The 26,636-nt window shown below is 55.7% G+C and overlaps 1 protein-coding gene across 14 annotated transcripts in view; it reads right to left on the bottom strand.

Moving 5' to 3' along the window:
• Positions 1-1,317: 1,317 nt before the first annotated feature.
• CELF5 (CUGBP Elav-like family member 5) overlaps positions 1,318-26,636 on the bottom strand; it is a 49,732-nt gene continuing 24,413 nt past the window's right edge. For 2 of the 14 annotated variants that reach the window (XM_067033123.1, XM_067033131.1), the window contains exons 3-12: positions 18,832-18,880; positions 16,859-16,987; positions 15,319-15,398; positions 13,512-13,658; positions 12,609-12,750; positions 12,378-12,524; positions 10,809-10,871; positions 10,073-10,156; positions 7,100-7,243; positions 4,060-4,765 (exon numbers count right to left, since the gene is read on the bottom strand). In XM_067033123.1, the coding sequence (XP_066889224.1) occupies positions 4,638-4,765; positions 7,100-7,243; positions 10,073-10,156; positions 10,809-10,871; positions 12,378-12,524; positions 12,609-12,750; positions 13,512-13,658; positions 15,319-15,398; positions 16,859-16,987; positions 18,832-18,880 (1,113 nt within the window). In that variant the 3' untranslated portion in view covers positions 4,060-4,637. Of the gene's footprint in view, positions 4,766-7,099; positions 7,244-10,072; positions 10,157-10,808; positions 10,872-12,377; positions 12,525-12,608; positions 12,751-13,511; positions 13,659-15,318; positions 15,399-16,858; positions 16,988-18,828; positions 18,881-21,372; positions 21,528-26,636 lie in introns of those variants that run through there. The other 12 variants (XM_067033135.1, XM_067033132.1, XM_067033130.1 and 9 more) reach the window with 11 other exon arrangements.

The following is a 26,636-nucleotide window of genomic DNA, read 5'->3' as shown; positions in this document are numbered from 1 at the left end:
CTCATTAAATCGAGCGGTTAGTACCCCTCCCATGAATTTGGAAAGGCTCAGCTTGGGGTGTGGCCATCCCCCTCTACTCACACCCCTACTCCAGGATTTTACCCGGGAGCCTACTGTCCCCCATCCCAGGTCTCAGGATTTTTTTCCTTTAGGACCTTTGAGGCTTTCACTGGGGTGGGGCAGGGGCCTCAGACTGCTTTGTTTTTTCAGCCAAAGCCATATCATCTCTTAGATCTTATCTCCTCCAGGTCTCACCTCTTGGCTACATTTCTGGGTCCTTGACTGTGTCAGGTCCAATAGGGGGGATTTCTCCCTCAACATTCCAACTCAAATCTATTGTGTAACAAGTATTGGTGAGGATGCGGAGAAACAGGAATTCTCATGTGTTGCTGGTGGGAACACAGAGTTACCAGGACCCAGCAATTCCACTCCTAGGTATGTACCCGAGAGAACTGTAACGGACGTTCAGACAGAAACATGCACAGGAGTAATTACAGCAGCACGATTCACAATGGCCAAAAGGTGGAACCAAGGGCCCACACACAGGAACATCACTCAGCCATGAAAAGGAGAGAAGCCCTGACACTCGCTACCACGTGGACGGACCCTGAGGACGCGACGCTCAGTGAGAGAAGCCAGACCCAGAAGGACACACAGTGTGTGATTCCATTGATAGGAAACATCCAGAACAGGCCAATCTGCAGAGACAGAGAGTGGATTCCTGGTCGTCAGGGGCTGGGGGAGGGGAACGGGGCGGGGGTGACTGCTCATGGGGACGGGGCTTCTTTTTGAGGTGGTGAGAACCTTCTGGAACTAGATAGGGGCTATGGTTGCACGACCTTGTGAATGTACTTAATACACTGAATTGTACACTTCGAAATGGTAAAAATGGTGAAATTTATGTTGCGTGAATTTTACCCCAACTGCAAAAATGTGTATCGAATAGTGAGTGTCTCCCCCGTGCGCCCCTCTGGCTGCTTCCTTGAGGGCAGAGCCCAGAACCATCTGGTCACTGCTGCGTCCCTGGTGGCCAGCACAGGGTCATGCACTCAGTAGCCGTTCAATAAACGTTTGTTGAATGAATGAATGAACGTGTGAATCAACACACACAGGCACCGGCTCTTCTTGAGAAAGAACACTCCATTTCTTCAATGCATGGATGAATCCATCCGAATCCCGGCCATGGGAATGTCAGACCCTTTTCCTCCCGCACCCCTTCACTCTAAATCCGATTTATCTGTGGCCCAGGCACCCGATCCGGCCAGATGTACTTCGTCTTTTTCGACAAGAGAGGGCAAATGAGGGAGGACCCAGTCGTTTAGCAAGTAAAACTTTTATTAAATAAACTTTCAGTTTCTCCAGACCAAAGAGAGGCGTTTTGGACATGAAGATGAAGTCTGCAGCTTCTCACCTGAAACACGCCACAGTGACAGGGACCTCGAGATTCAAACCAAGTCAACCCAAAGTTCCTTCCAAGTCTTTTTCTCCTCTTTCTCTCTCTCTGTGTGCGTGTGTGGCGCGGTTTGTCTCCAAAAGTCGGTTTGCAAGTTGAAACTTCATGAAATTACTTGTAGCAGAAATAAAGTACATCGTACAAATCACGTAGGTCTTTGATGTGGAGTATAAAAATGGTATTTACAGCCAGTAAACATGGACCAGAGGACACACGCCACTGCACGCCAGCACGCACTCCCAAGCAGGCCTGGCGGGGGTTGGGCGGGACGGACACGGCCGAGGCCCCGCCACCCCTGAGCACACGCGCACGCACACGCAGACGCACAGGACACAGGCGCACTAGACAGGGTCTCGGAACAATTATCAAACTCTGGAATATCGAAACAGGTTGGTCAGAAGATATTTTTTCTTTTTTTTTTTCTTTTTTCTTTTTTTTTTCTTTTTTTGCTATTTCTTTTTTCTTTTTTTTTTTTTTCTGGGTCGGTCAACACATTTTGGTAGAAACAAAAGGGAATGCTTTGTTTTTCTTTTCAAAAAAATTTTTTTTTCTTGAGCTTATGAAGTTCTCTGGTGCCTCGTCTGGCGCGAGGCCCCACCGGACGTCCAAAAAACAACAAAAAAACAAAAACAAAAAAAACCCGAACTTGACTCTGTGCTTCAAGGGGGGTTTTCACGGTTTGGGTAGCTATACAGAGGCACCCCACAGGATTTCCCTCCCCACCCCAACTAGGAAACAAAAATCCACTGTCGTTTGATTTTTTTTTCCCCCCCATTTCTTTTCTTCTTTGTACCTGCTCAGAAAGATTAAAAGAAAAAAAAAAAAAAAAAAAAACTTTGTAGAGGTATCTCCGGTGAAGGGATGCTGGGCCCGTGCAAGCTGGGCTTGTCCAGTGCACGTGGCGATCTTGGTCATGAGATTGTGAATTCCAGGCTGGTGATCCAAAGGCAGGGAGGGTGGCCGCCTACCCTTGGGAGGGGGCTCCAGGGGTGGGGGGGCTCCCCCGACCCTGTCTGTCCCCGACGGAAAGCTAAGGGCTATTGGTCACATGAGTAAGGCTATGACTGGGGAGGGGAGAGGGGGGGAGAGGCCAAGGGGTCTGTTTTGTGCCTACAACCGGGGAAGGCAGGGCCCTGGAACGAAGGGGATGGGGGTTCTGGAAGCTGCAGCTAGGACCAGGGACACTGAAGCCGGCTGAGCCCACAGGCTCGCGAGAATCGTCGATGGCAGGGGAGGGGGGGGGTCAAAAGTCCTGGAGGTATATCGCGTTGGCTGATGATTCCCAGTGCTTGGCCGGCGCCCTGGTCTGACATGACAGCGGGAGGTGGGGGACACTGGGCTGCCCCGCCAGCCTCAGCCCTTCTGAGCGTCCCTGCTGAGTGACCAGCCCAGGGTCACCTTCTCTTGGATGGAAGGAAGTCGGAAAAGTTTGGTCCCTTGATCTATACTCAAAAATATATATATACTGTCTATAGCTCTATATATATATGCATATATATATATAGGAAAAGTTGCAATTTCATTTGGGGAAGCCACAAAGGTTGTGTGTGGGGGAGGAACGTGGGAGCGAGGAAATCTCCCAGGAGGGGGCAGTGAACCCCTTGGCCCCCAACTCAGGAGTCCCCCTCAGACCATGAAGCCCCCTCCCCATTCCATGTGGCCTTGGGCAGCGTTTCACATTACGGGGAGGGGGTCAGGGGAGAAGTGGGGGCTGGTGTCCAAACTCAGTTGTAATTTACGTAAAAGTCCTGGATCGGTTGGAAGTGGGAAGGTCCCTCACCTGGCGGAGAAGGGAGGGGCGTTAGGGCGCGGCGCTGGGGGCGGGAGGGTCACGTCGGCCGACGACATCGCCTCCCACCCACCCCCCTGCCCTGGCCAGGTTGGGGTCTGGGAACCCAAGGGCCCCCACCTTTGCAGAAAGAGTCCATTTCGGGGTTTGGGGGCTGACACACCCGGCTTGGAAGGGACCGAGGGTCGCCAAGCCCGTGTCCTCATCTGGCCACTGGGGACAAACATTTCTGTTTCTTCCTGCCTCCTCTTCCCAGCTCCCTGCCCCTGAAGCTCCTCCACGAAGCAGTTCCCCGCCCCCATTTCTGTTCATTCGTGGTGCTGGAGACAGTGCCTGGCGCACAGTAGGTGCTTAGTGAGGATTTGCTGTCAGCATGTTCAAAGCACGCCGATATCCTGTTGTTGGCTTCTGGTGGCGGATCTCCGCGCGAGCGCGCCCCCGACGACCCGCGACCCGGTGACTGAACACCCTCGAATCTGTGGGTGCTGCCCCGGCAGGGTCTGGGAGCAGCCCCTCACTGAGCACCTGCTTCGCACCAGACCCCAGAGGAGCTTCTGTGATGACGATGGCGACGGTGGTTAAGAGGAAAAAATCAAAACGACTTATCCAGAGCTTTCCAGGTGGCTTGGTCCCGGGCTCAGCCGGGAAAACGCCGAGTGCCCTGTGAATCCGCCCCCACGACCCCTGGAGGAGGCCACAGGCACGGGCCCATTTCACAGATGAGGCTTGTCAAGGCTTGGGCTCACTTATACGTTTCCCCATTGGCCCCTGAGGCTCACGGCTCATTCCCCAAAGAAGCGATGAGTTGACAGAGGTGTTCACTCTGGTGGCACAAACGCTCTTGGGGATTTGTTCATTTGTTCGAGGGGATGTCCGACGCCCCCCCACCGCCGCCGCATGCTGTCGGGTGGGGCAAATATTCCACTCTCCCATCAACCCACTGGGTATGAATTATGCCAAATGAAGAGCTCCCAGAGGGGCCCAGCTGAGATAACAGATTCTTAGGACAGGACAGAAGCACCTCCCCACAGCCCGCCCCCACCCCAGACCAAGCCCCGCCTCTCAGGTGAACTTTTTTTCCTCCTTCAAAGCCTTCTCCAGGAAGGATTCCCTAACTACCCTCCCCTACCCCATATCCTGCTCCGGTTCCAGCCCTGACCACGGAGGCGGGGGGGGGGGGTTAGGGGGGGATTGGGAGTGTCTTCGTCCAGCTCTGTCCCCGTCAACCAAACCTGGGGGCTCCTTGTAGCCTCTTGCAGCATCCCCCCAGCCTCGGGAGGGTTTGGAGAATGAGGAGGGGGTGCGGACAAGACCGGGGTGGGGGCGGGAGCGGGGGCGGGGCCGCCTGGCGGCTCACCTGGGCCAAGCCCGCAGCCTCAGGGCGCTGTGGGCCGGTCAGTAGGGGTGTCCCGGATCTTTGGGCCGCTTCAGCTGCACTTTGAGCCTCTTCATGCCGATCTGAAAGCCGTTCATGGCCTGGATGGCGGTCTGCGCGCTGGCCGGGTTGTCAAAGCTCACGAAGCCTGCGGAGACCGGGGTGGACCCACGATGGAGGGCAACGCGGGCGTCCTCTGCTCGCTCCAGTGCTGCAGCCCTGGCTGCCCGGCTCGCGGGGTCCTGGGGGCGGGGGTGTGCGCTCGCAGGGGCAGACGGCCCAGGGAGGTGGGAGGGCTTCCCAGAGCACACACAGCAGCCCTGGCCTGGTTCTGACACGCGCTGGGCTTGCGCGCCTGGGGGACAGGCTGGGTCTCTGGGGGCCCCGGGAGGGCCATGTTCTCTCCCTCCCCAGATCCCATGGCTGCCTCCTTCTAGGCTCTGGATGCCCACCCTTTGCCTCCTCTGAGATCTCTATCCATCTGGGGTCTTGTCTGCCCATGTGACTGTCTCTGTCTGTCTGTCCTTGTCTCTCTGTTTCTCTTTTTCTCTCTGTCTTTGTGTGTGCGTGTGTGTCTTTGTGTTTCTTCTCTCTGTCCCTCCCTTTCTGTCTCTTCTCTTCTGGTCTCTGTCTCTCTCTTTGTCACCATCAGTCTTTCCAGTCCCAGACTCCCCCTCACCCCGGGCCATCAGAAACACTCCAGCATCCCCCCACCCCCCTTAAGCTTCCACCAGCATAACACCCTCCACATGACCCTCACCTGTTGGTCCTCACAGACTTCCCGGGGCACTGCGCAGAGACCACAGGGGCTGGGGAGGTCCTCCAGGGGGAGAGGAGTGCATGTGTGGGCATTTGGGGGCAGGATACCTGAGCTCCATGGGAAAGGCTGGGTAGGAGGTCAGGCAGAGATGGTGGGGTCAGGGCTGAGGGGTCTGGCTGAGGCTCATGGGGAGCCATAGGGGAATCTGGAGCTGGGGTGGGTGGATGTCTTCACATCACCCACACCTCCCATTACACAGAGGAGGAAACTGAGGCTCAGAGAAGGCATGTGACCCCCTGACTGCTGAATGCGACAGAGTAGGTTTTCCTCCAGAAATTTCCTTCTTCTTTCTGGAAGCAGGATGTAGAGGAGGGAGCCTGGGCACTTGGAGGGGGTGTGCACTGGAGCGGGGGTGTCCCTAACTTGCTGTGTGACCTCAAGCATGTCGCTTGACCATGCTGTGCCTCTCTTTCCTCTCCATGTAAACTGGGACAATTCTTCCCTTTTATGGTTGGAGAATGAGTATATACAGGAGGTGCTTAATAAATAGTCAAAAGTCGACGCTTCCAAGAGGACAGGGTGGCTTCAGAGCCCAGATTTTGGAGTCAAACAGACTGATTCTAACCTAGGTTCTGCCTCTTTGCTGCCGTGTGACTTTGGAAAAGTTACGTGCCTCTCTGAGCCTTAATGTCCTCTGTTTCTGGGGACAAGGAAGTTCTCCCCACAGCCCACAAGTCTCTGCACGACCTGCCCTCCCCTCCTCCCTCTCTCCCCCTCACTCACTCTGCTCCAGCCACACGGGCCTCCTCGCTGTTGCTCCAACATGCCAGGCACTGTCCTGCCCCAGGGCCTTTGCACATGTGGTTCCCTCTGCCTAGAACACTCTTCTCCAAGAGGCCCCACGGCTGGCTCCTCATCATTCAGGTCTCAGTTGAAATGTTGCCTCCTCCTTATCAGTCTGTATTTTCTTACCAGTTTTATTTTTGTCTGTACCATTTATAACTCCCTGGCCTATATCCTATATTTGTTTATTTCCATCTCCTCCCCCTGGACCTGTGCTTTCCAATTTGGTCGACAGCCACTGGCCACGGTGGTTATTTCAACTGAAATTCATTAAAATTAAGTAAAATAAAAAATTCAGTCCTTTGGTCACACTGGCCACATTTCAAGGGCTCAGCAGCCACATGGGGTGGTTGGCTCAGACAGCACAGATGTAGAGCATTTCTATCATTGGAGAAAGTTCTGCAGGCAGAGTGGCAAGACTGTGAGCTTTCAGAGGGCAGGGATTTTTGTTGGCTTCTTTCACTGCTGTGCGCCAGGCACAATGCTGAACGTTAGCACACAGTAGGTGTACCATATGTCTATTTGTTGATGAATAAATGAACAAGGGAGTCTTAGAAATGCTACATGGTGACATGGTGAGTGCTTGGCACACAGTAGGCGCTTAATAAGTGTTTACTTTGATTATAAATGTGATTTTTTTCTTTTCTTTTTTTTTTTTTTGCCACACCGCTCGGCTTATGGGATCTTAGTTCCCCCACTAGGGATTGAATCCGGCCCTTGGCAGTCAGAGTACAGAGTCCTAACCACTGGGCCTCCAGGGATTCTTTTGGAGCAGACCTGTCTCATGCCTGACCACACCCTCCCAACCCCCATTCCAGGGCGAGGGGCGCGTGGGGTGGGGCTGACAAGCAGGAGGGGGCACCCGCAGCAGGCACTCACCAAAACATTTGCTCTGGTTGGTGGCCCGATCCATAAACACCTTGGAGGAGATAATATTGCCGAAGGGCAGGAACATCTGTGTCAGCTCCGTGTCTCCAAACTCCTGGGGGAGGTGGTAGATAAACAGGTTACAGCCTTCGGGACCTGCAGGTGGGGGAGAGAAAGACATAAAGCCCCCAAGGAGAGGAGGCGGACCCCCGGGGGAGGGGCACGGGTCCAGAGCCCACATCTGGCATCTCCAGCTGTTGGGAGAGGGGTGCCCCGTGACACTCAGAAAGAAGAGGCATGGAAGTGGCAGGAAGGTGAGGCCGGGAGCCCTAATCCCTTGTCTATAAAATCCTACACTCAGACACTCCAAACCTCTAATGATCCTCAGGCCCCAGAGAACTTATAAAATTCATATGATCCCTACCCTCCACAACTGAGATAAATTCTTCCAGCCCAGACCCCAGATAATCCCCAAATCCCATACAACCCCAAACCCTGGAAAATCCCTAAGCCTCAAACTCCTGGTCATTTATAGAAATCAGATGAACTGGGCGTAGGGTATACAGACACTCTGTACTGTCTTTGCAATAACTTCATAAGTCTAAAACTGGTTTTAAAATGAAACATGCCTTTTTGAAAGCCTGATGATCACAGAATAAAATAAGACTAGTAATTGCCTGTTCCTAAACCCCAAATATCCAGATATTTTTTAAAACCTTGGATAACCCTCCAAACCTTGGATAACTTTCAAAACCTTGGATAATTTCCAAAATGATGCAAAAATAAAATCAAGTAAAATAAAAAGATTATTCTCTAGTCTCGAACCCCAGATATCCTGAAACCACCGATAATTTTTAAATGACATGCTATACCAACCAGAGATAATTTTTTAAAGCACAGCTAACCCTCAGAATCATCCCCTCCCCCAGTAACCTCCAGTCATGGCTCATATAAGAACCATAAATAGTAACAGCATTTTATTTTTTTTTAATTATTTATTTATTTTTGCAGTATGCGGGCCTCTCACTGTTGTGGCCTCTCCCGTTGCGGAGCACAGGCTCCGGACGCGCAGGCCTAGCGGCCATGGCTCACGGGCTTAGTTGCTCCGCGGCATGTGGGATCTTCCCGGACCGGGGCACGAACCCGTGTCCCCTGCATCGGCAGGCGGACTCCCAACCACTGCGCCACCAGGGAAGCCCAGTAACAGCATTTTAAATCCTTGATTAACCAAAGTCATCAAACCTGCCTCTAATCCCAAACCTACAGACAACCTTCTCCCAGGTCCCCCCCTCAAAAAGGTAGCCCTCAAACCACCGGGAATCCCCCACCCTCACAATGAATATTCCCCACCCCAGATCCAAGATTACACATTCACATCCACATCCACCCTTCTCTTCCAGATGAGGGCCACAGTTCTGCTAACATGCTTGTTGCTGTCGTTGTTGTTGTTTGTTTTTGTTTGTTTGGCTGTGCCCCGAGATTTGTGGGCTCTTAGTTCTTCGACTAGGGATTGAACCTAGGACCACGGCGGTGTAAGCGCCGAATCCTAACCACTGGACCTCCACGGAATTCCCTAACATGCTTGTTTTTAAAATGCAAGTGCGTTCCCACACAACTGATATGTTACGGAACAATTTTGAGCAAACACGAATTTTGTGTTTGTGTGCTATCTCATCTCCAAGAAACACTAGGTGAATGCAGAAAACCACACGCAGCTGCACCGAACCTCATAAGAAAGCAAAATGCGCACACGCACACACGCGCACACACGCACACACACACGCACACACAGCTTCAACATCCATCAACTTTCTCAGTTCTCCAAGTATGTTATGAGCAGGACCCATCCCCGTCTGGGGTTCCAACTCTCCGTCTGATTTCAGACAAGCCTTTCCATCACTTCAGGGTAACACATGCTGCAACCCCTCCGAAGCCACTTCCCCCTGCAAACTTGCCGTCTTTTCCAAGATAAAGTACCAAATGTATTGTACTATTCGAGTATCTCTAAACCATCTAACACGCATAAAACTGTGCTGTTTTCATTAGGATCTTATCGTTTTTCTTTTTTGGCACCTCACAGCCAACGTTTCTGAATCGTGTATCACGACCCCATTTCCCCCACGAGCCTTGCAGTTGGCATTGTGAGGTTCTGCAAACTCAGGTGACTTTCCAGAAAGCATACATCCTGTTACAGCAGCACGGACTGCATCGGGACCAGTTTTTATCCACTGTACCCTGCCAATGTTCCCCTTCCTGCAGGCCCAGGGCAAGGGAGAAATTGAACAGAGCCTCACAGAAATCAGTCTGTGGGCCAGGCCACCCGCAAGCTTCCCAGGTCGTGGGGTGATTTGGGGCTTTTCTGGTTGGTTGCCTCTCCCCAGCCCCCCACCCCACCCCCACTAGATGGATTAAGGAGAGGAAGGGCCTCCCTGGCTGAGTGCCCACCATGTGACAGGAACCGCCGCTGCTTACTCCCCAGCAAGGGGAGTAAGGTGGTCGCCTGAGTGGCAGATGAGGAAACCGAGGCTCGGAGCAGTGAGGTGCCTTCCTTATGACGCTCACAAGTCAGAACTGGGTGGATTTGAATCCCGGTTCTCCGACTCCATAATCTAACTCCTCGCCCCCTTGACTTTACTGAGGAAGCCTCATGAGGTATCTCATGGTGAGATACCTCACCATTCCGCCCCCTAAATTCTCTCAAAAAATGTTCAGAGAATCATCCGTGACCCGTTCTGGGTCACTGCTGTCCCTACCGTGCCAGGACTAGCCCCATTCCCACTTTTTGGAGGAGGAGACTGAGGCTCAGAGAGGAAGAGTCAGTCGCGCCCCCAAACACCCATGGGCTACGCCGGGGCTTGAACCCAGGTCTGTCCGGACCACAGGCCAAGCGGTTCCCCGAGACCAGGCCGAGCCAGGGGTCCTGGAGGTGGAGGGGGGCGGTCAAAGGGCGGGTCTGGCGCCCAGGGGAGGTCGCGGCCCCCTCACCTTCTCGCTGCTGCTGCTGCAGGAGGGGCGGCGGCTGGGGGACGCTGTGCGCGATGGGCGTGATGGCCGCGGTGGGGTACATGGCTGCAGAGACCGGGAGCGAGACACAGGGCGGAGCGGGCGTGAGGCCTGTGGGCAGCCGGTGCGCGTGGGGGCAGGGCTAAGACGTGAGGGGCGGGGTCACAGCTGAGGGTGGGGCCAAGACCGAGTCTAGGGAAGGCGGAGGGGTGTGGTCACATGGGAGAGAAGGTCTGAGGGCAAGGCCAAGGACCCGTCTCGGGAAGAGGAGGGGGCGTGGTCATATTCGAGGACAGGTCTGTGAGGGGCGTGATCACATTGGAGGGAGGGGCCAAGGCAACAGGGAAGAGCAGAGTGGGCGTGGCCCTGGCTGAGGGCGGGCCCAAGGTAGCCTTTAGGAAGACAAGCTAGACATCCGAGCGAGGCCCTGGCAGAGGCGGAGTCAGTCTGGGCAGGACATGAGGGGCGGTACCAAAGGCAGGTTATGAGGGGCAGGGCCAAATGTTGAAGAAAGGTGGGGCGGGGGGGAGGCCAAGAACTGGGATTGGGCCCAAAGTAGGAGGCACAGGCAGAAGTGGGAAGGTAGGATGAGAGGGCGGATCTGAGGGCAGGGACCATATCTAGGTGTGGCTAGGGGCGTGGCGTGGCTAGCTCGTGTAGGACGCCGGGGGCTGAGGGGCGGGGTCACGCACGGGGCGGGGCCGCGCTGCCTCCCTACCTGTGTACTGCTGGACTCCGGAGAAGGCAGGATGAAGGGTCTCGGCCACCGTCGGGCTCTGAGCTGCGGGGCAGACGGAGGGGCTGAGTGGGGCGGGGGCAGCAGAAGTCGTCCATCCACCCCGCAACACCCACCCCCAGCTTCACTTCTGCATAAACGTTTTACAGGTATGACCCTCATTTTACAGGTGGGGAAACAGCAGCTGGCACAGGGCCGCTCAGGTAGGAAATGACAGAAGTCAAACTCGAATCCAGGTTTCTCAGACTCCAGAGAGGTTTAACAACCCCGACTCTCTGTCCCCATCCTGACCCCCCCTTGCTTCTCTCTTTTATTCTCTGGATTCTCCAGAACTCCAGGTCTCTGCTTTTGATCACCTCCCATCTCCATCCCTTCCCTTTATCCCTCCCCACACCTTGATCATCAGACACCCTATGGATCCCCTACATGGCTGTGACCTTCCGACGGTCCCTAGGGGAGGACACAAGGGTAGGGGAGAGCTTGTCTAGGCAACGAGAGCTGGAAAGTCTGGGGAAAATTGAGCAAAAAAATCTTGAATGGAGAGAGGTTGCTAGAAGATGGGGTGGTGATGGGGGAGAGGTAAAACAGTAAAGAGGTCGCATGAATGAATTACTTTATAGTGACGGAACAGTTCTGTATGTAGATTGTGGTGGTGGTTACATGAAACTATACCCGTGATAAAATGACACAGAACCATGCACACACAAACACACACACACACACACACACACACACACACAAGTGCCTGTAAATAGTGAAGTCTGAGTAGGCTCTTCAACTACCGTTGAGTTCATTGTACTGTACCAATGTCAGTTTCCTAGTTTTGACAATGTACTGTGGTTATGTAAGACGTTAGCATCCAGGGACGCTGGGTTAGGGGTACCAGGACCTCTCTGTATTATTTTTGAAACTCCCCGTGAGCGCCAATCATTGCAAGACAAGAATAAACAAATTCTCAGCGGTGGAAACGCAGATGACATACTTCACCTAAGCAAGGTGTGGGAAGACGTTTGCCTTGAAATTATGGTACAGGGTAGAGAAAAGTGAGACCTCTGCTTCAGGAGGGCAGAGCCCAGCCCAACAAATCAGTGCATGGCCAATACTGAATGAATGAATTAATGAGTGAATGAATGAATATGGGCACTGATATTTTCCCAAATGGTAATGATTACTAATGAAGATGATGGTGCCGTTCTTGGTACCAGGTGACGCGTTAGCATTTTACAGAACGATTGCCTCGGTCAGTGCAATCTCATGAGATGACTGATGTTATCCGTCCCATTTCCCAGATGAGCAAACTGAGGCTCAGAGACTTTAAAGAAACCCCCCAGGGCCACCGAAGTGGAATTCGAACCCAGAAAGGTCTGGATGCAAAGTTTCTATGTTTAACCTCTTTCTCTGTGCCCACAGCTAGCATCTGTTCCCCTGAGACTCCCTGTGTCCTGCCCCTTTGTTCCCTGGACACCAAGGCATAGGGACTCATGCTTGTCCCGGGGACACCCTCCCTGCCTCCTGCCACTCTCCTCGGCCCCCGGGGACCACCCGAGTTACCTGGGTAGGGCACAAGGCCATTGGCATATACGGTTTCTAGGGCGGGGTGCCCGCCAGGGAAGGGCACAACACCTGCGAAGCCGTTGGTGATCGGAGCCACGAGGCCGGGCACGGCGGTGGTGCCGAGCAGCGGGGGCGAGTGCAGTCCTGGGGAGCGGAAGAGCGTCACGGGGAACCTGATCCTGGCCCCGGCCCTGCCCACCCATCCGTGGGTCCCTGGCAGACTCTCACCAGAGGCAGGGGCGATGGGTGTGGCGGGCAGCCCGTTAAGGCTGACGGCGCCGATCTGCTGGATGTGGCAGGGTGAGAAGGCCACGCCGGGGCTCAGGTAGCTGCCTGAGGTGGACAGGACCGTTGTCTGCTGCTGCATGAGCTGGGGGTGGAGAGGGAGTCAACGTGCACAGTCAAGGTGGCACCTGGCCTGAGATCACAGCTCATGAGGTGGGGGGGGGGGCGGGTCCTCCAGGAACTAGCGGGTCAGGCTGGGTATCTTGGCTCAGGTCGGGGTCAGGGATCAGTTTGGAACTGGGGCTCAGCCTGGCATCAAGTCTCAGTGTAGGATCAGGGCCTAGACTAGGTTCCAGGCTCATTTAGGAACGAGAGCTCAGCCAGGGATTAGGGCTCAGTCTAAGATCAGGACTCAGTCTGGGACCAGGGCTCAGCCAATGTTGAACTCACTCAGGGTTGGGTCTCAGCCTGGAGTCAGCCAGGAGGTTTAGCTAGAATTCAGGCTAATCTAGATTTGGGGAACAGCTAGGATCTGGGGGTCAGCTCAAGGCTGGATCTTCGTTTGAGGTTCACGCAGGGTGAGGGCTCAGGCTGGATGTAGGGGTTGAGTCTGGGGTCCTGTCAGTCCAGAGCTGGGGCTCAGCTTGGGCTCAGAGCATAGTCCATGGTTGGGGGCTCAGCGGGGGTTGGGGTCAGTAAGCAGCCTGGATCTGGGGACTCAGCCATAGCCAGAATAAGGCCCTGAGTCAGAAAGATTGGGCCAGAGAAACAGAAAGATGGGCAAAGAGGCAGAAGCCCTAGACTGAGAATAGATGGAGAAAGAGAGCGAGACGGCCTGAGCCAGATCCCCGGAGAAGTCTCAGAAGCCCTGCTGGAGACAGAGGTGTGTCTTCTGGGGTCACTCACAGCCTGGGCGTAGGCACTGTAGGGGCTGAAGGGCAGGGTGAGGGACGGCGTCAGGATGCCCAGCTGGCCCACCATCTGCTGCATGCGCCGCAGCGTCCGCTCCTTGTCCGTGTCAGCAAACTTGACCACCAGGCTGGAGGAAGCACCCTGCAGGGGCAGCCGCAAGCAGGGAGGGAAAGAAGGGGGGGACGTAGCCAGGACTCTGGGGTCCCTTACAAGGGGTGTAGGGGTGTGGATAGCAGCAGCTGTCGGCCCCACCCTCGAGGTCCCAGGTGCCACAGTGAGGACAGTCTGGAGATCAGCATCCCAGGTCTTGCACTTGACCCTGCAGCCCCCTCGTGCGCACAGGTGGGGCATCCGGGCGCGGGGAGCTGCATCTGGGGCACAGTGAGGACCCTGACTGTCCACCACACTCTCAAAATGGGTGGAGAATCCAACTGCTGGAGAGGAACAATGGGGGCCCACATGGAGGACCCTATAGCTGCCACCCACACCTGAGAACAGGTAAGGCTCCAACCATCAGAGAGGTTGAATACCTCCTCTGAAGGAGAGCTCACTCCCTACGCCGCCCACCAGCTCCATCACTGGACAGCTCGGAGCAGGAGAAAGCCTGACCCTCGGATGAGCTAACTCCTGCCCCTCTGGGGACTAAAACTGATGCCTGAGGACCCAGAGAGCAATAGAACAAAGGATCTGAGACTGCCCTGCTCTTCACACCCATTTTCCAGAACAACAGAGAGTGAGTCCCCAAGGCCCGTCTTCCCCGTGGCAGATTTCGACATTTATGTACAGTGATGGTGGCTCCCAGGGCCACTTTCCTGGGAGGCAGGGCCACCCCCAACACCTGTGTGGTCCCCTCCAGCCTCTCACTGCTACAGGCCCACAGGCTCCCGGCTCCAGACTTGCCCATTCCCCACTCTGGCCCCACGGGGACATTTCCAAATGACCCGGTCCCTTCCCTCTGGGGCTCCCCATCACCCTAGGCGGAACCCCATGCTTCTCAGCCTTGAACTGCAGGCCCCTCCAGCCCCATCTCTTCCTGCCTCTCTGGGGCTCACACACATTTGCACACACTTACACATGCATTCCGTCCACACAGACTCACACTCACCATTGACACTCACACACACACGCATACACTCCCAAACACGTGCACGTATACTCACACACTCACGTGCACACAGCCACACATGTACACACGTGACTGCCTACATTCACACGCATGCTCACCCCTCCACACACAGACATTTGCCTTCACACACTCCTACCGATGTACACACGTGCACTCGCTCCCCCCACGTCACCCGGACACACACTCACACATAAACATACATGTGCACCCAGCTACACACTTGCACACGTGTGCTCCCACAAACACACTCACTTAACACACTTATGCCTATGCCGTCACACGTGTACCCATGTGCGTATGCACCAGCACACAGTGCACACGTATCCATACCCATTACACACACCTCGTGTGCACACCGACACCCACCTAGTCACAACCACAGGCTCACACACAGACACACACACGTGCACACACACATTGGCCTGCGCATACTCGCGTATGGGCAGCCACGTGCTGGCAGGACATCCATACACAATTCCACACTTACTTGCAGGCTCACACACACAATCACACGCATACACCCATCCATACAACCATCAGGGACCGCACCTCTTCTCCCCACCACGACCTCTCTGAAGAAGGGCCAGGGGCTGCCGGATGGCTGGGACGGTAAGGCCGGGCCCCCTTGCTCCTTTCCCACCCCTACCCCCATCGCCCAGAGCAACTCTGACTCACCGGCATGGTCTGGCTGCCATGCAGGGCGTGGATGGCCGCCTGAGCCTCCGTATGGGAGGAGAACTTCACGAAGGCACAGCCTGCTCCGAGAGAAAGGGAACGGGTGAGGGGCCACAGGAGAGGGGCTGACAGCCCTGCACGGCCGGTCAGCGTGGACACAGGCAGCCCGAAAGTCGGACATCCGAGAGACAACGAGCCGTTTGTTCAGACAGACGGCTGGACAAGGCAGGATCAGAGAGTAAGACAAGCACACAGCCCGCCAGCCAGATCGCGGTTTGTCCAAGACCTCATCAGAGGGTGTGAGGAGGTGCACAGGTGGAGAGGCAGGCCCTGCCCGTTAGAACAAGTGAAGGGGATGGGCTTAGAGAACGCCTGCCAGCCACCGATGCCACGAGATCCAGAGCTGTAATCAGATACGCAGAATTAGAGTGACGAACCATCAGACACAGACACGGAGAGATGCAGTCCTGTAAGCACACTCAGGCAGAGGTACACTCGGCCCCAGACAGATACGCCCATGTGGCCAGAGTTGGATGGATGGGGATGAAAAGTCACCAGGCAAGGGCAGAATCGGGTGGACAGACAACCAGAGACCACCAGACACAGGCAAATCCACACAGACGGTCATAGTCTACAGTTCCAGACAGAGAGAGGGCTATGGAAGAGCCAGGCAGATTTGGGGGAAGGGGGGTGAAAATGTTCCGGAACTAGATAGTGGTGACAGTTGCACAGTTTTGTGAATTTTGTGAAGCACTTCACTGTACACTTTAAAAGGGTGAATTTTACAGTATGTGATCATATCTCAATTACGAGAAAAGAACCAGGCAAATAAACAGTCAGGGACCATCAGATACATTCAGTCCCAGTAAGATAAAGTCGCCAGGGCAGAGACAGGCAAACTGAGAGTCAGTCCCAGACAGATGAACCTGAACACGTAGAATCAGGTAGACGGAGACCACCAGGCACATGGATACCCAAACAGAAAGAGCCATTTGGACACTCAGAAAGAGTGTCAGAGACTAAGAGACACAGGCGGAGTGATACTCAACCCTACGTACATGCAGTCACTTGAGAAGACCGGAAAACAAGTTCTGGAGATCATTAAACAATCATTCCTGCATGGTACAACCATACAGGAACGGTGGAGCGAGCAGGATCAGGCAGAGGACATAGGCAAATCCAGACGGCAACAGCCCCATGGACAGAGTCAGGTGGAGACAGGCAGCCACAGACGGACACGAGCACACGGGTAGGACCACGTGGCACTGGACAGTCTCTGCTCGCCCCGCCCCCCGGAGCCGTCCCCGCCCTCCCATGTGCCGCTTCCGCCTCCTGAGCGAGCCCCACCCTCTTGTGTACCTAGCGGGGCCCCATCCCTCCAGCCTGCTCTCCACGTGCTAAGCCCCGCCCACTGTGGGCCAGCCCCGGCCCCGCCCCCTGGATCCCGCCGCGCTCTCCTGTGCCCGCTCCGCCCCATCCCTCCAGCCCCGCCCTCCCATAGCCCCGCCCCCGGCAGCCAGCCCCGCCCGCGGCCCATCACCTTTGCTGCTGCCGTCGGGCCCCCGGAGCACGGTGCACTCGTCTATGACCCCGAAGGGCTGGAACAGCCGCAGCACGTCCTCCTCTGACTGCTGCTTGTTCAGCATCCCCACAAACAGCTTCCGGTCCCCTGTGGGCGGAGACACCACCTCAGCCGAGTCCTAGTCTCCGGGAATTTCTCCGTCCCTCCAGCAGAGAGTGAAGGTAGCAGGGCGAGGAGCAGGGCGCCTGGACCCCCCTGGGCCCTCTTCTGCGCGTGTGAGGGAGGACACAGCCACGCGCTTTCCCTGCCTGGGTCTCTCCAACTTTCCACGTGCCTGGGAGGTCCCACCTCATGCAGTGCCCCCTGCGTGGAATGCCTCTCTGTCCAACTGCTTCCACCCTCTGGGCAAAACGGCCTCTCCCTCCTATGCACTCAGAGTCCACACATAGTACCAGGGTTAGGAACTGCCTTGCCTGGCCTGGGTCCATGTCTGTCTGTCTGTCTGTCTGCCATCTAGATTTCCCAGGCAGGGGTGAGCGCTGAGGGCCCCAACAGAGTGCCCAGCAGAGCTCCCCACCCAACCTTGCCAGGGCTCAGGAGGCGCCAAGCAATCAACGTCTGTTGAATGAATGAACAGTGTGTGGGCACTAGACCAGGTGCCTGGGGAGCCTGGGATTGGCTTGGGGCCTGGCTGCAGGCCTGGCTGGGACCTGCCCAACGCTAAGGCCAGGGGCCAGTCTGGACCAGCCTCTACCATGTGAGGTACCAGAGCTCTGTCCCCCCTCCCCCCGGGGGAATTGCACTGCTCCCCTGTAATCAGGAACGCTGCAGCTTCCTCTTCCAGGAAGGGTGAGCTTGGTTACTATGGAAACCCGTTCTCTGGCAGCTGTCACTCATAGGGGTGGGAGGGAGGGAGAGACATATGAGGGAGAGAGAGAGGGACAGGGAGAGACTGAGAGACAGAGACAGGCAAAGAGAGAGACAGTAAGAGGCAAAAAGATACACAGAGAAGCACAAAGAGAACCAGAGAGATAGGAGGAGAGAAAAAGATTAGGAGAGAGAAACAGAGATGGAGGGAGAGGGAGAGAAGGAGAGAGAGAAGAAGAGACAGAGAGACAGAGAGATAGAGATGAAAACATGCAGATCCCCCCTCTCTAGTCCCTGATCCACAGTGGAAGCCAGGTTGGAGAGTGTGAAAACAGGCTCCCAGTCCCGATGGGCTTTACCAGGATCCTACACATACACAGAGGTCCTAACGCCCCTACCCCCTACAGCACCTCCAAGGCTGGCTGCTCTCCCTCAGCCTCCAATCCACCTGAGATGGGGAGAGGGGTCAAAAATATCCAAGAATGACTAGCCTTGGATCCCACTGGGGACAGCCAAGCATCTCCCCATGGGCACACAGCCACCCAGAGGCCCAGCCTAACGCAGACACAGGGTCCAGCCTGCACACCCACGCACCCAGCCGGGAACAGTCAAGCACACACGCTTGAACATATACACCCACGCACAGACCAGGCACGCAGATGTGCACACAGACAGGCAGGCACCCCCACTGCACCTGCCAGAAACACATATGCACTTGTGCACACACTCGCATACATCTGCGCACAGCCGTGCCCAGGAAGGCATGCTCACATACACACACCTGCACTTGCTCAGACATGCAAACATGCACACACACGCAGAGCCCAGAAACCAATCCATAGTCCTTCAGGGACCCCATCCCCTCTGCGTCTGAAGGTCCCCGTTATTGCACCCTGAGATGAGTGGGGTATTTCAAGTTCTAGGGGAAAGCAGCAGGACCTGGCCCCACCTCCCACTGCCGGGCCTGTGGCCCTGTGGTTAAGAGGAGGGGACGCAGCCTCCCTACTCTCCCACCCCATCCCAGCCTGGGCCTCTGCCTCTCCCACCACCTTTGGGCAAGGATTTCCCTCCTCCCATTCCTCTGCCAACCCATAGCCTGGTGGCCACGGAGAGGTGACAACTACCTCCTCGGCTTTCGCTGTCCGCAGGCTTCACCTGGATTGGCCGTGCCATCTGTGGAGAGAGGGGGGAGGGAGGTCAAGTTGGGCAGTGGGGGTAGCATGGGTGGGAGCTTCACCTGAGCTCTGCTGGGCACTCCTGTCCACCTCCCCAGCCTCAGCATCCCACCAACCTCTGGCAGCAACCAGCACCTCAGTCACACCAAATGACACATGGTCCCACCTACAGGGCTTTGCTCTTGCTGCCTGGAAAACTCCCACTTTGCCTTCAAAGCCCAGTAACAATAACCCTTCATCCAGGAAGTCTTCTTGCCTCCCCAAGTGTGACAGATTGTTTGCAAAGATGGCTCAACTCCTGCAGTCCCTGTATGTGATGTGACTTTGTGGTTCCTCTCATCAAGAACTGGAGTCTATTTCCCCACCTTCTCCTTTTGGACTTGGCCATGCGACTTGCTCTGACCAAGGGAATGTGGTGGAAGTGAAGCTGTGAGAGTTCCAGGCCTTGCCCTCAAGAGAACGTGCCTTTTTGAACCATGGAGGTTGCCAGGTGGACAAATCCAGGCGAATCACTGGAAGACGGGAGATCTCATGCACAGAGATGCCCTGCTGACACACAACGCATGGGAGTCCTGGCTCAGCTAGTCTCAGTCGAGCCCCAGTTGACTGCAACTGCATGAATGACTCAGAACAAACCAGTAGAACTGCCCAGCTAAGCCCAGCCTGAGCTTGTTAGCCAACAGAATCATGAACAAATAAAATGGTTGGGGCAGTTTATTACTCAGCAGTAGCTGACTGATACACCAAGGCAGCTACTTTTGGCCAGCTCCCTGAGCCTCGTGGGGGGGGGGAACTGTCATACTTCAGTGCACTGGCCTGCAAGCTGGACTTATTGTTCTGGACACTGTCCCCCACTCCCAGCACTGAAAATGGAAGAAACCAGTGAACTGTTCAGTGGAAGAAGTCCTTCTCTAACCCCCACTCCTGCAACTTACCCAGCCAGGTGTATGAGCTAATGCGAATATTTCAGAACAGATTTGAGGGCTGTGGGGTTGGGTGGCATTTACTTCTCTACTGATTCTAGGACAGAATCTTCCTCCCAACCCAGTGTGTCTCTGGTGAACTCCTACTCATCCTTCAAAACCTAGCTCAAAAGCCCCCATGCAGGCAATCCTTCCACCTTTTTGGGTCCCTTCCTCCCTCTACCTCAGGGCAGGAAGTGTCTATGTGTTGCTCTGTTTCCCTCCAGACTGAGACCATAACATCACAACCCCGCCCCTCAGGGCAGGGTACAGGAGAGAATCAGAGGAGTTTGCTGAACTGGACTGACCAGAAGGAAGTGGCCAACACCCACTAGCATAGAAAGGCACCTGGTCCCTCTGCACCAGGCCTCGGGTTGCAACGAGTGCTGGTCCCAGCCCCCCTCCCAGGTCAGACAATCTCGGAGTAGATCCCCACAGCCATTCAGAGGTGCTTGATAAACATGTTTTTAAATCACAGTGCAGCTGCCCAGCAAGCTTTCAGAAAGATGCACAATTTTTACGGTGTTTTACAGATGTCAAAATCAAGGCCTGGAGAGGTTATTTTTCTGCTTCCCCTCCCCTCGGTGAGCCCCTCCCGCTCTGATACTCTCCCTCTTTCTGAGTGTGTGTCTGCGGCACATACGGGCCTCCTCAATGTGAACACAGCCTTGGGAGCCCCAGACCAGAGAGGCTTCTGTTTTCCCCACTTGGCCCCCACTTCCCCAAGCCCAATCTTCCTGCCACCCAGCCACACCCTCAGAGGAATGCTGACCACCTGGGAAAGGCCGAACCACATCCCCCTTCTCCCACCACACACACACACACACACACACACACACACACCCTGGGTCCTCTTCACCTGGGTGCCACACCCCTCTAGCCGGAGGGGAGATTATTTCAACCGATGGGACCAGTTTCTGGGCTGAGGGCAGACTGAGGTGGTGAAGGGAGGTGGGGGGGAGGGGGCACCTGGGCTCCAGCCTCGCGTTCCCCAACCCCTCTCACCCGCCTCCGCTGGCCCTCACCTCCTCCCCCCCCACCCCCAGCACCTTGGACAGATGAGGATGGGGTTGCCATGGCAACGCTGATTCACCACACGGAAGCTGGCAATTGTTGTTGCCATGGAAACCGCCTCTTAGGGGCGAGCCCAGCTCCTGCCTTGCACAAAAGAGATATTTAAATATAATCTTCTGGAGATGGATGAGCCGAGGGAGGGAGCGAGGGAGGGGGACCACAGGGAGGGAACCTGCCCCCATCACGGCATCCTCCACCCCCACCCCATTCTCGCGGCCTGGCTACCTGCTTCCCATCTCCCCCACCCGCTGCAGAGCCTGGGACCTTCCGCCTCCGACTGGGAGGCCCCTTCCCCCTCCTGGGTCAGGTCGGCGGGGGTGGGGGGGTGGGGGGGTGGTCCTGGTCTGGCTCTGAGAAGCCAGGTGGGCAGCCCCTTCATCTCTAGTCACCCACTCGAAAGCCAAGGCTGCGAGGCCCGGCCATCCACGCCCCGCGGACCCGCGCCTCGCCTTACCCACCGGCCTGCAGACGCGCGCCAGGCTGGCATCCATGTGCCGCCTCCCGCCCGGCTGGCCCTGGGCGCACGGGCGCGCACACGCCGCACGCACACTCGGGCTCCGGGCTCCGCGCCTCGTTCTCCGCGCCCAACGCCCAGGCGATCCGCCCGCCAGAGGCCGGGCCCTGCGTGCGCTGCCCGCCCAAGCCGGGAGGAGGCGTGCCAGGGGAGAGCTGGGTCTCCCCCCCACCCCAACCCGCCCATCTGGCTCTGCCCACCTCCTTCCGGCTCCCTCTCTCCATCTGTCCCACTGAGGTCTCTTCCGAGTGCCCTTCCTCCCTCCTCCACCTTCTCTGGCTCCCCATCACCACACCCGTTCCCTGCCCCCTCCCTTCCTCTTTTCACTTATTCAACAACATTCCCCTGTGCCTCATGCTGAGTAATTCTGCAGCCTCAGGGAGCACCCCACTAGTCTGGCAGAGTTGGGGAAACAGAGGCATATGCAGCCACTTCCAGACTCATGGGGTCAGGGTTGGGGCAAAGGGAAGGATCAAGTGCTGGGAGAGCCTAGAGCCGAGAACAATGAAGAGCCAAAGGCTATCATCCTGGGGGTGCACTGAAGATGGAAAATCTGCAGTGGGTTTTGAAGTATGAATAGGAGTTGGTGATGGGGCGGGGAGAGCATGTTGGAGCAATACCTACGTCCACTGATTCATTTAATCTCCAAACAACTTTATGAGATGACAACATGCCCCTTTTACAGATAGCAAATCAGAAAGAGAGAGGAGAACATCAGAAACAGGGGTCAGACCTACTGCCAGTTTCCTCAGGGGTCTCTGAGGACCCAGCCATTCCTCCAGTCAAGGATCAGGTGGGATAGGGTTCTGGGTGGGCATACATTATGTGGCTGGAATCTAGTTCTTGCTCTGCCACCAAGCTTTTGCTGAGTGACTTCAATCAAGCCATACACCACTGCGAAAACAGCGTCCTGTATGTCTGACCTATTACAGATGGGGAGACTGAGGCTACTGTGGGGAGGGGCTGCAGGAAGGATTTTCGGTAGACAGGCTGGGGCCCAAAATATTCTCCTGGATTTGCAAAGCTATGCCTGTCGATGTGGGGGCCCAGGGAAAACCTCAACTGGGTAGTTTCTGGATGGTGTGGAGGGGAAGGAAGCAAAGTGGACCCCTATCTGGGCCGCCTGGGCTACCATTCCAGCCTCTTCCTCTCCCACTCAAGCCCCAGCCCAACCTCTCAGACCAAGCCCCTCTCCTGGTCTAGATTCTGCCTTGGCTCCCTATTGCCCTTGGGGTAGAGTGCCAGCTCCTCATCCTGGCATTCGAGGCACCTTTACTGCTCAGTCTCAGCCATTCCTGCCCCCTCCTCCTCCCACACCCCGAGGACCCAGGGCTGGAATGCGCCCCTGTACACCCCATCCTCACCCCACAAGCCCCTTGGATGCCACCTACCCCCCAAAGCCTTCCCCTCCATCCCCATCTGCTTTGGTGCTTTGCCCAGGCATTGCCTTGATGGTGACACATCCCCCAGCACACACACCACCCCTCTTTGGGATGAACTCCCGAAGTCAGGGCTGAGGGGCTCTGGGAACTCCTCCCAAGAAAGACCCAGCATAGGGTCCACAAATGACAACTGAGATGAAATGAGATGAGACCTATGGTTTCCAGACTCCTGTCCTGTGGGCAAGAGTGAGGCAGGCGTGCTGGGCACGGTGCCCTGCACGGGAAGTAACCCAAGAGCTCGTGCCAGGAATGTCTGCACTGTCCCCATTTCACGGGAGAAAACAGGCTCGGGAAGAGACGTGACTGGCCAGAGTCCCACAGCTCGACTTGCCTGGGACCCTGCGTTCATTCACTCAGCATCTATTTGCCAAGTGTGTGATCAGCATCTGGCCTGTGTCACCTCACAGGACCCTCAAAACCCTCCGCAAAACCACTTTACAGACGAGGAGACTGAGGTCTGGGGAAGCCAAATCATGAGACATTCAGAGCTTTGGGGGCCCCCCCCGCCCATTCTCAGAGTTGGCTTGACTCTGAGCCAAGTCATGGGATATGGGGGTGGATCGTGCAAAGGGACCATCTCAGAGACCCTTGTGTGCACAGAAGGTGCTGCAGGAGGGGCCTGTGGGGGGACTCATAGCTGGACAAACTCATCCTTTTCTAGGGTGCTCCGACGAGCAGCAGGGCGGCCGCCAGGTCTGGGGCATCCCTCACCCCCCCCTCCCAAGGGCTACACAAAGGAAGAGATGGCATTGCCTCGCGTGGGCCAGCCCCTCACCGTCCAAGAGGTGGGAGCTGGACCTGTTGCCTGTTGTCGATGGGGGTGGGGGTGTGAGGAGGGGAGGGGGGATCCCTTCCATCCGCAGGAACCCCGTCCTGGGGTTTGACAGCCAGCAGAGAACCCCTGCGGGAATCGGAGACATCCTCCCAGCGTGGATTCCAGGGTCCTGCGGTCCATTCTGGGTTCTATTCTGGGATTCTGTTATTCAATGTAGGATCCTATTCCAGAGTGCTGAGATTTGATTAAACTGTGTCCCCCACGGACGCCGCTGTCATACTCAAGGAGGGAACTGAAAGTAGGAGTGGGTGGGTCACTCGCTTCAGAAAGCAGCATTATGGGGGGTGGGGGCCTGGGTTCCGCCAGGGCAGGGGGAGATGCTACGAGCCGGCAAACGACGGGGACCACTCCCCCCCGGGTCATCAAGAGATAGAAAAACAGAAGCGGCCGCTTTATACGTCTCCTCCAACACACACACACGCACACACACGGGGACAGGAGAGATGGTGGCTGTCTGTCTCTAGCGCAACCCAGCCCCCGCCCCCCCCGAATGCCCAGCGGTGCGCGCGGGCGTGCGCGGAGACGTGAGCCCGCGGGGTGGGCTTTCTCTTGCGGCCGGCCGAGGCTCCATCCTCTGGCGGAGACGCCTGGGAGGGCGCTCGGACACCTGTGCTCAGCTGCCGCTGACAGGCAAGGGGGTCTCCTGCGCCAACAGCCCCCATGCCTCCTCGTGCGATCAGCAACCAAGCCTCCAGCGCTTGTTCTGAAAGGCTGATTCCATTTCTGCGGGTGTTCTCAGGCAGGGAGAATCACCCCCCCCAAATCAGCTTCTTCGCTCATCAGAATCGGAAGATACGCGTACTCAGGGATCGGAACTCCTGGGTATGCACCTGACCCAAACGTGGCACGTGTCCACCAAAGACAAAACACCAGCAAGGATCTCTATGCCTTAACAGCAAAACTAGAAACAACCCAGATGTCCACCAGCAGGAGAGAGTGGACGAATAAATGGTGTGTCGCAGCCATGGAATACCACACAGCGATGACAAAGTGCAAAGCGCTCAGGCGTGACATTGAATCTCCCGGGCGCGGTACCAGAAGAAAAGCAGAGGTTGGTTACCATAAAAGTCAGGGCAGCAACTCCTCCAGAAGAGAGGGGCTTGGGCTTGGGGACATGGGACGGGGTGGTGTCCAGGGTGCCAACTGTGTAGTGGTAACAGGGTACTTGCTTTGTAATCAGCTGAGTTGCATGCACTTTTCTCTGAGTGTGCACTGTTATTCACATTTTAAGAAAAAAAATTTTAAGCCAGGCTCTACTCCCACGGAATGCTGCCCCAGTCAGGAGGTGGCCCCCAGGGGCCCCTCCATCCCCAGGGTCCAGCCCCGAGCCACCTCCTTCTTTATCAAACATCAGCCCTCACCTCCAGGGAGGAAGGGGGCCAGCTTGCAGGAGCTGATCCAGAGAGGCCAGAGGTTCAAGGTCTGTGGAACTGGGTGGGTGGAGCTGCAGTCCTCACTCTGCTGGGTGACCTCAAACAAGTCCCTTCCTCTCTCTTACCACAGTCTCCCCACCCGTCAAACGGGGTGAGCAGCAGCCCTGGTGCCCCCCTGACATGGCAGATGGATGAGGTGCCCCAGCAGGGCTGGGAAACAGTGATAATCCTGGGGAAACTGAGGCCCAAGAAGAGAAGGGCATCGCTTGAGACTCCTCACCCGCTCCCCAACTGTGAGCAGGTGTCAAAGAGAGACCGAGAACTCCCTAACCTAGATGTATGATGACACTGCACCATGCTCCTGGTTCTAGAACATTCTAACCTGCACAGTCTAACATGGTAGCTGACCCCAAGTCTAGAACATTCTAGGTTTGCACTGTCTAACATGGTAGCTGACCCACTGCCTAGAACATTCTAGGTCTGCACTGTCTAACATGGTAGCTGACCCCCTGCCTAGAACATTCTAGGTCTGCACTGTCTAACATGGTAGCTGACCCCCAGCCTAGAACATTCCAGGTCTGCACTGTCTAACATGGTAGCTGACCTCCTGCCTAGAACATTCCAGGTCTGCACTGTCTAATATGGTGGCTGAGTCCTGGTCTGGAACATTCTGGGTCTGGGCTGTCCAAAACAGTAGTTGATCCCTGATCTAGAACATTCTACATTTGTACTGTCCAGTACGGTAGCCCTTAGCCACACGTAGACATTGGAAGTTTAAATTTACATCTATTAAAATTAAATAACATTAAAACTTCAGTTCCTGTGTCACTCTTGCCCCTTTTCAAGGGCTCCATAGCCACACGGAGCTAGTGTCCACCCTATTGGACAGCACAGAGAGAACACTTCCACCTTCAAGTTCTATTGGACAGCAATGGCCTATAATGGAGATTGGCAAACTACAGCGCTATTCAGACCCCCAATCTGTTGTTGTCAATAAAGTTTTACTGGCACACAGCCACGCCCATTTGTTCACTTGTCATCTGTTACTGTTTTACACTTTGAGTAGATGTGACAGAGGCTGTATGGCCGGCAAAGCAATACATTTCTGCTTTACAGAAAAAGCTAGCTGACCCTTGGCCTGGAACATTTTAGAACTATGCCATCCAGTACAGCAGCCGACAGCCACATGTGGCTAATGAGCACTTGAAATGTGGCTTGTGTGACCGAGAAACGGAACTGTGTTTAATTGTGTTTAGTTACAATTAATATAGGACTTCCCTGGTGGCGCAGTGGTTAAGAATCCGCCTGCCAGTGCAGGGGACACGGGTTCCATCCCTGGTCCGGGAAGATCCCACATGCCTCGGAGCAACTAAGCCCACGTGCCAGAACTACAGAGCCTGCGCTCTAGAGCCCGTGAGCCACAACTACTGAAACCCCCGTGCCTAGAGCCCGCGCTCCGCAACGAGAGAAGCCACCACGATGAGAAGCCCGCGCACCGCAACGAAGAGCAGCCCCCGCTCGCCGCAGCTAGAGAAAGCTCACACGCAGCAACAA

Source organism: Kogia breviceps, chromosome 4, assembly GCF_026419965.1.
Source record: "Kogia breviceps isolate mKogBre1 chromosome 4, mKogBre1 haplotype 1, whole genome shotgun sequence".
Lineage (NCBI taxonomy): Eukaryota > Metazoa > Chordata > Mammalia > Artiodactyla > Physeteridae > Kogia > Kogia breviceps.
This window is presented reverse-complemented; position numbering and strand designations above follow the sequence as displayed.